Source organism: Sesamum indicum, linkage group LG6 (assembly GCF_026168435.1).
Source record: "Sesamum indicum cultivar Baizhima isolate 11 linkage group LG6, ASM2616843v1, whole genome shotgun sequence".
Taxonomy (NCBI): domain Eukaryota; kingdom Viridiplantae; phylum Streptophyta; class Magnoliopsida; order Lamiales; family Pedaliaceae; genus Sesamum; species Sesamum indicum.
In genome coordinates, this window is record NC_142662.1 from 748,526 (window position 1) to 758,472 (window position 9,947).

At 32.2% G+C, this 9,947-nt stretch overlaps 2 protein-coding genes and 1 non-coding gene across 5 annotated transcripts; 2 read left to right on the forward strand and 1 right to left on the reverse strand.

The window, feature by feature from the left end:
• The first annotated feature begins 1,435 nt into the window (after nt 1–1,435).
• On the forward strand, nt 1,436–4,637 carry PLP3B (thioredoxin domain PLP3B-like protein). 3 transcript variants are annotated; one of them, XM_011084884.3, is made up of 9 exons: nt 1,436–1,593; nt 1,695–1,781; nt 2,531–2,605; nt 2,689–2,736; nt 2,810–2,952; nt 3,218–3,290; nt 3,381–3,442; nt 4,124–4,221; nt 4,296–4,637. In XM_011084884.3, exons 2-9 carry the CDS (start codon nt 1,698–1,700, stop codon nt 4,397–4,399), a joined length of 687 nt encoding a protein of 228 aa, XP_011083186.1. In that variant the 5' UTR covers nt 1,436–1,593; nt 1,695–1,697; the 3' UTR covers nt 4,400–4,637. The 3 variants fall into 3 exon arrangements, with proteins under 3 accessions (XP_011083186.1, XP_011083187.1, XP_088737225.1); XM_011084885.3 differs by having other exon boundaries at nt 1,438–1,593; nt 1,666–1,781; XM_088881099.1 differs by lacking the exon at nt 1,436–1,593 and having other exon boundaries at nt 1,656–1,781.
• A 429-nt stretch (nt 4,638–5,066) lies between these two features.
• TRNAH-GUG (transfer RNA histidin (anticodon GUG)) lies at nt 5,067–5,138 on the reverse strand. The gene has a single exon. It is a non-coding gene; the product is annotated as a tRNA-His (tRNA).
• A 1,707-nt stretch (nt 5,139–6,845) lies between these two features.
• LOC105165863 (bZIP transcription factor 11) lies at nt 6,846–8,197 on the forward strand. Its single transcript, XM_020694455.2, has one exon. It carries the CDS (start codon nt 7,442–7,444, stop codon nt 7,925–7,927), a length of 486 nt encoding a protein of 161 aa, XP_020550114.1. The 5' UTR covers nt 6,846–7,441; the 3' UTR covers nt 7,928–8,197.
• Nucleotides 8,198–9,947: the final 1,750 nt, after the last annotated feature.

Genomic DNA, 9,947 nt, shown 5'->3' on the forward strand with positions numbered 1-9,947 from the left:
AAATCTTCAGAAAATTCAGAAATCAAATATTGAATGGAAAAAAGCATGCAATTAAAGTAAAAGAACAAGAAATTTTCGGCAAACTGTACAGACCCAAATCCGCCTTTTTGCTTGATTGACGCGGTGTGTGGAACGGGGACTAGGTGGTGCATGAGATACCGATTCCAACAGTCGGCGGCACACTTTGACGTGAATGGCGAGTGGCGGCGGACTCCAATGGAGCTTGTTCGTGGTGGGAGGACGCGGGTGATGGCGGCGTTAGGGTTGTGCTCGATTCAGATTGACGGAGGAATGGGTGGGGAGAGAAGGTTGAAGTCGTCTGAGAGAGGAGCTGTAATTTTACGTTTTAAAAAAAATAGATTTCTGTTTTATGGGCTATGGCCCGATAAAGTTTTAAAAAAAAAAAATTAACTTAGTAGGCCAATTTCTGTTTTTACATCCAACCAAAATCAGAATGCGCCAAAATGTAAATCCAAACACAAACATATCCTTTTGCGTGTTAATGATAAGAAAAGGAAGAACAGAGAGTTTGTGGCAGCAAAGGGCGACGTCAAGGGCAAAGAGAGAGATGACTGATGAGGAAACATTGATTTGAAATGAAAAAATTATATACAAAATAATATATAAATATATATATATATATACACATATCATAAATTTTATTGAGGCGGGTCCTCGTACACCTAAAATCTGTTCCGATCTAATGAGGACATGTCTGGATTGAAACTTTTCGAATACGGGTCGCAAATTTTATAACAGATTTATCCTATTCCACAAGATAAACATGCTTTTATATAACATTTCAAAAGTTTGAATTTGAAGGAAGAAATTGAGAAAATAATTTTAAATAAATTTATATAATATTACAAAAAATGTAATCTAAAATAAAAGTTCCAAAATTTAAATTTTTTTTGAAACATAAAATTAGCCAAACTAAAAAAAAAGATAAATTATATCTACATCTCTTAAAATCAGATCTAACTATTCAGACACTTCTTACCCTTTTCAAACTTAAGCCTTTTGGGGAATGTCGATATAATTTTATTTAAAGGGTGCATGTGTAATGCTTTTTCTTTGAATAGGTTTTGATGTAAATTAAATTACAATTTTAAGAATTATTTTTAAATTTTTTAAAGGATAAAAAATGTTTGAGTTATTAAATCTAATTTCAAAGATGTCAATTTAATTTACTCAAAAACTTATTGTGGTGAATTTAAAATTTCTAGTTTCAATCTTTTGAATGGTTTTTTAGAGTTAATTATATTTTGACATTCGAACTATGATCGTTTTTAGCATTTAAATTTTTTTTTGTGTCGATTTATCATTTCAATTTTATAAAATTTTGCACTTTATCGTTTATAAAAAAACAAAGTTCAATTGAAAATTTTAATTTACCCCTTTTTTTTATATCTTTTTTTGAAAACTGAAGACCTAAATTCAATTGAAAGGCACAAAAGCTCGCGGGCCGGGAAATAGGAGACAATTGAAGGGGGCTTTACATTTTTACGCTCATCACCAATCACCATTCTTGTAGACGGTCGAACTAAATCTTTGTCTCTTAAGGCTTTAGATTTCAGACCCAAATCTCTTTCGGTAAGTTCGCGAAATTCCATCTTTCATGGATAAATTCTTGATTTTTTCTGATGTTGTTTGTAATGGTCATAGCTTTTGATTTCTTTGGCGAATTTAAAAAGGAAATGGACCCGAATTCAGTGAAATCGACTCTTTCCAATTTGGCTTTTGGGAATGTAATGGCTGCTGCAGCCCGCGATTATCAGAAGGTTTCATTTTCTTTCTTCCTTCCTTTTTTTTTTTTTTTTTTGTTTCTTTTCTTCCGAAATTTTCTGTGTTTCAGTGTTAAATGGTTGGTGAATTTGATGCCCTATAATGCTGTTTCATGAATTAATTTATGAGTAAGAGGGTTTTATAGACATGGGTAATTGGAATTGCTTATGTATATAAACAGCTTGTCTTCGATGGATTGATCGAAGGCAGTTAGCTTAGCTAGATTCATGTAGTGTCGGGATTTGATTTCATTTTTTGTACTGAAAGTTCTTATTTAGAGTCTGTTATTTTTAGTAGTTAATTAATGGAGATGAGTTCACATTTCTCCATCTGTAGGAAAACAAGAGCTCGGAGTAAGGATTTCTTCTTCTGTAGTGAAAGAAGAATTCCTCCTTATTTTTGGCCAAGGTCATGGAATGTAATTCTATTGCCTGGATTCAACTAAAATTCTGCTCAGGTGTATTTCTGCAGTTTAGTGTGTTTGGAAGTCGATCTTTGATTCTTAGTGGTTTTCAAGAAGTAAAAGCGTGTAAAGTTTTTGTACAACTACCCTGAGATTCTTTTATTGTGTATGTGTCCTTTGGAAATTTGATTCGCCTCCATGAAGAAAAGGTTTTTGTTTCGAAATGAAGTCAATCTTTGAGCTGGAATGGTTACTCAGTTAAGCAATTTCTCAAACAAAGTAAGATGAAGAGGCTGATATTAGATACGGGGTTTGGATATCAACTGGCATATTTCTTGACAGGAATTGCTGGCTCAAGAGAAGGGCCAAGCATCCAGCTCTGTTAATGAAGAAGTAGATCTGGATGAATTAATGGATGTAAGTGGAGGATGTGCCTTGATCTCATTGTTTTCTTATTTCCTTCTAAAATCCTTTTGATTTAAATGTATTTATTAACTCAGGACCCTGAGCTGGAAAAGTTGCATGCTGATAGGATTGCTGCTCTTAAGGTATGTAATTAGCCTCTTAATGACCTTGGAGTTACCTTCTTGAAATGTTTTTTCCATTGATTATTTCTTATAGAAAGAAGCAGAGAAGCGGCAAGAACTTAAAATGCAAGGTCATGGGGAGTACAGGGAGATAACAGAAGCAGACTTTTTGGGTGAAGTTACTGGCAGTGAAAAAGTGGTTTGTCATTTCTATCATCGAGAGTTCTACCGTTGCAAGTAAGGACTGAAAGAGTCTCTCTTACAAAGAATTTTTTGGAAGTGGTGGGTTTGAAATTGGGCATCAGATGTCAAATATAGTAAAGGGGTTGGGTTGGAAACATGAGATATAGGAAGTATATGTGAAGCCTCATGCATTCATGAAATATTTATGGTTTTCAGCAGGTCTTTGTTGATGTATATCCTTACAAAATGTGTCGTTTTCTCCTTTTTCACAAAAAATTAACTCATTTTTTTCTATATCTTCGTCTGCGGGTTCTTCTAGGATTATGGATAAGCATTTGAAGTCACTTGCTCCAAAACATTTTAAGACCAAATTCATCAAACTCGATGCTGAGGTCAGTCAGACGAGTATACTTCATATGTATACACCATGTTCAGGTTACAATTTGAAAGAAGCTAAGCATCTTGTTTCCAATTCTTTGCAGAATGCTCCATTCTTCGTCACGAAGCTAGGAATTAAAACATTACCTTGTGTGATACTATTCAGGTTCCCCATTTGGTTCTTTATTGATTTTCCGGTTAAGCATTTTTACTATTATCAAGTATTGTTGTTCCATTGACTTTTTATTGACATGAAAATATGAGTTGCATAGAAAATCATCTATCCGTTGCTAGTTTGAGTCTCATTATATTTATGAGTTACTTCTTTTGTGTGGTATCTCATTCTTGTATCATTAACGTGCATGAATGCCCAATTGCCCAACAGAACTTATTCCTGAAGAGTCATACCTTGATCTGAAGTATTTTAACATGCTATGTTACGTAGTATAGTGCATTTTGAAACTATGATTCACGTTAGAGAAGAGAGGTTTGAGATAGGAGCTGGTTGAGTTTTTAATAGGAACGAGCACTGTCAAGGAGTATCCTAGGACAATCTAACAATGTTGTAAAAGCATTCATGTGTTCAGTTAGATACTCCAGGAGCTTGCTTGAAATGTTGCCAGTTCTTGGCTCTAATTCAACTAGACATTCATATAACAGCATTATGATTTGGAAGCTATTGAGAGGTACAGGACTTTTGAACTTTTTAGCCGTTGACCATGTATAAGGAGGCCACTTGTTCGTTTTGTACATTAAATTAATTATGAGAAGGCCATACTTTGGGTATACATAGGTATCTGTGTGTGTGAGAGAGAGAAGTTTGAACTTTTCTTTGTCCTTACTCCAGGAAAGGAGTAGCAACAGATAGGCTGGTTGGATTTCAAGACTTGGGAGGGAAAGATGATTTCGCTACAAGGACCCTCGAGAGTTTCCTGGTGAAGAAAGGTAATGCATCTACTCAAACTAATTTGCCACACCCGCATTTACCTCATTCCAGTCTCTAAAGCGGTGTTTTCCAGGAATAATTGAGGAGAACAAACGAGAAGAAGAGGATGATGATTATCTTGAAGGCAGTCGTAGGACAGTGAGATCATCAGTGAATCCCGATTCTGATTCTGATTGAAAAAAGTTTGCACCTTGTTTCAACGAAATCCTATCCGAAGAAACTTGGAGTAATGCAAGCTCAGAAGAAATATGCACAAGGCAACAATAGCACGACATACTTAATAGCCTGTTGTACTATTTATAGCGTTAGTGAGAGGAATTTGACTTCCCAGATTATTATGACATAGTGCAGTTATTTTCTGATTCCTGAGACTGTGAATCGCCCAAGCATTTATGTATCATTATAATTCATTACAGCTGTGTTCTTCTTTGCTCCTGCTGCTTCAAAGATGATATATTAATCTAAAATAAATGATCTGAAGTGCTCAGATCTTGTTTTGCTTCTCTCATCTGATCCTCCACTTCACTTTCCTGTCAAAGAAAAAATGCCACTTTTATACTTACCATGATTTTTGCTGCGTATTTTGCTCTGTTACTGTGCTAAAATAAGCACAAATACTTCAATGAAAAAATGTAATTTGGAGCATATTGAGAAATGACAGAAAAGTAAAAACTTAAAAATATTGTAATAAAACTTCCAAGAAAGTGGGATGGAAGGTCAATTAAGCTTTTCAACAACCGTGATAGTAATGTAAGAATAAAAGAGAATCCTTAAAATTGTTGAAAATAGTAAAAAGCTATTAAAAAAGAAAAAAGAGAACCAGAAAGGCTAATCATATTATGATTGTGGCTGCTGGGATTCGAGCCCAGGTCTCCACGGCCACAACGTGGAATTCTTACCACTAAACTACAGCCACTTTGTTGTTCATTCTATTTAATTATAAATATATTCACCATTAGTGTATTTATATGAAAATGCTCTTCTTTTCTAACCTCCCCTTTCTCCCCAAACAACGCTCTCAATTTCGATTTGGGTCTAATTCTTATATTTAGCCAAAGATTTCCCTGAAAAAATATTACTCTAATGTTTGAAATTCTTCAATTTGAAAATTCTAACTCCAATTGAATTTCGTCAAATTGTACGATAAGTATAATGTATTTGTTATGTGATTGATGTATAATTTTAAGAAAATGACCAATCACATAATAAATATATCACACTTTCTAATAATTAATTTAATTCAACTAAATCTGATCTAAATGAGAATTTTTCCTCCTCAATATTTGTTTTATAAATTAATGTAGAATTAACGTGTAGGAGAGTACTCCATATAAGTCCGTAATTTTTTTTATGATCAAATTATCTTCATACGTTTTCACTCGTCAATGAATGTGAGGAGGTATATTTTCACCATTATAAGAATAGTTTAGTCCGAAAAAAATTATTTGACCTGCAGTAAGTCAACCTAGGGTAAATATCAATTTTCATTCAGTTATATTGTTAATATCAACAAATTCAGTGAATTTTGACCAAAGAGATGACTTTTTTATTAGATGGAAGCAAACTTAAAATGCTATATGTAAAATTTCTCAAACTATAAAGAATTTATGTATAATTACACTAAATTTTAGAGCATAGAAATGTAATTATCCAAAATAAATGACGTACTTTTTTATACATACATAGCATATATACATCAATTGAGTTAGTATGTGTGCTATTGATAGTTTCATGAACAGTGAAAAATATAAAATACATAGGATTAATAAACCCTTGTGATCAGATGTAAAAAGCATCAAATTTTGAAATGCTATTAAATTTTTATGAAAAATCTCAATTTAGACGCTGATATAATTGATGATTTTTATAATTATATTTTTTGACCAAATTAATTGATGATTTATAATTATATTTTTTGACCAAATTAATTGATGATTTATAATTATATTTTTTGACCAAATTATACGAAAATGACTATAATTATTACAATTTTTAAAATTACAGAATCTTATTTAAAAATTTTAATTTAAAATGAATCAAAATTATCACACTTTTTAATTTAGAGGACTAAAATTATAATGCAACCTATTAACCGCAACATTACTTTGTTGAACAGTGAAAATATAAAAAGGGGAAAAGTATTATTTTAGTGCACTAAGTATGTCTAATTTTAATTTTATTCCGATAACTATGTCCATTTTAATTTAGATCCAGTAACTTACGAAATTGCTTACTTTTAGCCCTCTGGTAGATTTTCGGGCAATTTTACCCCTATGAGTGCAAATGGACTAAAACTGTCTTTCAAAAGTTGCATAGGGGTAAAATTGTCCGAAAATCTGTCAGAGAACTAAAAGTAAGCAATTTCGTAAGTTATTAGACCTAAACAAAAAATGAACATAGTTATCGGACTAAAATAAAAATTAGGCATACTTAATGGACTAAAATAATACTTTTCCCATATAAAAAGCATAAAATCTTGCAATAAAAGAAGTCTTAAAGAGGGCCAATGCTACTCCCTTTGATTATTATTGTGATGATCAGACAGGACAATTAATATATGAACACAACAACATTGGATTTGTCAAATTGTTTAATCACAATAATTGCAACATAAATAATAATAATAATTCATTTCATTCTCTCTTCTCTAAAACTCATGTCTTTGTTATTACCTGTATGACTATAAATCCCACCTCCAAAACCATCAAACCCCTCTCCTCTCCATCTTTACATATATATCCTCAAATTTCTCTTCATCCATCAGAGGTTTGATCTCCATTTTCTTACCGGGATTGCATCCATCCGTCCGGCTAGCTTCGTTTTTCTGTTATAATTTCTTCCTCAATATCGATCAGACAACCTTTTCATATGTGGATCAAAGCTGGAATTCATCATCATCAAGACTACTACTGATGATCATGTCGGCTGTACTCAGTGAAATCCTCCTCTCTGGATTCACAGTCAACTCCACCCTTCGCCGCCGTTCCCACCTCGTTCAATCCTTCTCCGTCGTCTTCCTCTACTGGTTCTACGTCTTCTCATGAGCAACAAATTTGAACCATATTCTGAAACACATACAAAAACCCTCAAATTCTTGCAATAATCCAAGAATTAATATTTTTGTAGTATTATTTCTAACCCCATTTCTAGTTCTGTAAAAACTATAAATTCTTGCAATATATTGTTAAGACAAGACAAGACAAGAATTCTTGTTTCAACATGGCTTCTAGAGGTGGGACTTGTTCAGGCTCAAGCTCTGATCAGGAGAATCATCAGAATCTGACGACAGAAATTATGAGGAAACGAAAGAGGATGATTTCCAACCGTGAATCAGCGCGAAGATCCCGGATGAGGAAGCAGAAGCACCTGGATGATCTGACGGCTCAGGCTGCTAATCTGAGGGCTGAAAACAATCACGTTCTTACAAACATCAATCATGTGACTCAGCTGTATTTGAATGTTGAAGCTGACAACTCTGTTCTAAGGGCTCAAATTTCTGAGTTAAACCACAGACTCAAGTCTCTCACTGATATAATCAGCTGCATGCGATTGGATGGAGCTGCTTTTGATGATCATGATTTTCATGATAATTGTGATTATGATCATGATCAGATCGGGGGTGGTGATGACTTGTTCAGCCCTTGGACCTTAGTCCATGTTAAACAGCCGATCATGGCTTCTTCTGACCATGGTTTCATGTACTGATCATGATCATGATGATCCATGCATGTTCATCTTCATTCATACATACATATATATATGTGTGTATGTATGTATATGCTGTGTAAGGGCAATTAGGTTTTCATTTCAACAATAGAAGTTGAAGTCTTGAAGTGAATATTGTATGATGATGATGATGATGATGATATGGTTGAGTCAAATTCTTGAGTGCCTGTAATATCATTCCTTTCGAGAGATCATGTAAAGTTGTAATAATCCAATTAAGTGTAATATAATATATATTTGATTTGATCAGTACGATTATATTACAATACAGTTAACAGTAGTAATTAACGTTTGTTTCTTTGTTTGTTTTAATGAAATTATGGTTTAAATGTACTTTTAGTCTCGTAATTTAGGTTATGTAATGTTTTCGTCATTTAATTTTTTATAATAGTATTTTCGTCCTATATTTTTTTAATTTTCGTCTTTTTTTGTTGTTGGAGTTCACACCCTTTTCACCAAGAAAAAAATACATGTAGTCACGTTTTTATTCTTTTACTTTCTAGGGTTGCATTTTAGTCCGCAAATTTTTTATTTTCATGATTTCAGTCCTTTTGGTCGCCAAACTTCACCCTTCTCGCTAGTAACTAAAGTTAAACTCCGATGAACAGAATGACTAAAATCGAAACAAACTAAATAATATAGGACCAAAACACTATATTTTAGAAAGTCAAAAAATAAAAATGTCGAATGATCTAAATTATGAGACCAAAAATATATTTAATGATTAATATAATAAAATTATAAATTTATGGCCCGAATAAAAAATAAAAAAATGTATACCAAAATATATTGAGTTTTGAGTATAATGTTAAGCCAGATTTCACGTTGGACGTCGACTATCAACTAATTAATAATAATTATTCAAATATTTTAAAAGAAATTGAACCCAAAAATGTCAAAATCTTGAGATGGCTATTAATTTTAATAAATTATTTAGATGGCTATTAATTTTAAATATAAAAATATATTTATAATTATAGTAAATTTCAAATGTAGACAGTAAGTACCCTTTTCTCAAGTCCAATAGGTATGTAGAAATTTGTAAGTCCTATTGAGAAGTCAGTATGTGTTCTTTTCTCTTCATTACATTATGAATATATGTAGTACTATATTGTAATATTATATAAATTTCATCAAATAGAAGATGTACACGTGTTCAAGAATGACCTAACTCATCAAGTGTGTGTGTGTGTATATATATATAATTTGGTGGGTATTTCTTGGTGGAGTTGTGCTTCTTTTGTATTAATTGGTTAAGATGAGGGCAGCATTATTATTGGCTTTTGGACCTTCTGAAAAATTGATGATGTCAAGATTTCAATTATTGGGATGCATGAAATGGACAACCTAATTTATAATCAATTAACATAAAATTATGCAACCCAACTGATCAACTAGATAATATTAATAATAAAATATGTCATGATAATTTTAAACTTATTAATAAAAATATTCATTATATATTAAATGAGTATACTTTTAATCTTATCACGTTATAATTATTAGTAATAGTTGGAAAAAAATCAACACGATTTTAGTTATGTAAGTATGAGACGGTAGCAATTTTAGTCCTGTACGAATTCATCCTAGAAATTTTGTTCTGTAATTTTAAAATTTTTGTACATTGAGTACAAATTATCAGAATTTGGACGGAAAAGTTCACGTGGTGCACTTTTTTGGTCATTTTAGCAAATTTTAGGTCTTTTTTTATTACAGTACAAAATTGTCAAAATAAATTCGTACAAGACTAAAATCTGATAGGAAAGAAATCCAAAAGAAGAGTTTCTTCTTCCTCTAAATTCCGGAGCTCCATTCCTACTCGAATTTGGATAATCATTTTCTAATTTTTGAACGTATCAAAAAATCCCCCCTCCCCCCTCCTCATGACTAAAATTGCAATTTTTTCATGACAATGGTCATATATTAAGTTGTCACCATAAATAATTAATAGTTAAGCTATTAATAATTATTCTATGACAATAATTATTTGTTGTTATTA

Excerpts from the sequence above, each read along its gene's own strand:
- PLP3B (XM_088881099.1), top strand. The coding sequence starts at position 1,656 with ATGGTCATAGCTTTTGATTTCTTTGGCGAATTTAAAAAGGAAATGGAC. Across the intron at positions 2,953-3,217 it reads CGAGAGTTCTACCGTTGCAA|GATTATGGATAAGCATTTGA; the intron begins GTAAGGACTGAA and ends GGGTTCTTCTAG. Across the intron at positions 3,443-4,123 it reads CCTTGTGTGATACTATTCAG|GAAAGGAGTAGCAACAGATA; the intron begins GTTCCCCATTTG and ends TCCTTACTCCAG.
- LOC105165863 (XM_020694455.2), top strand. The coding sequence starts at position 7,442 with ATGGCTTCTAGAGGTGGGACTTGTTCAGGCTCAAGCTCTGATCAGGAG.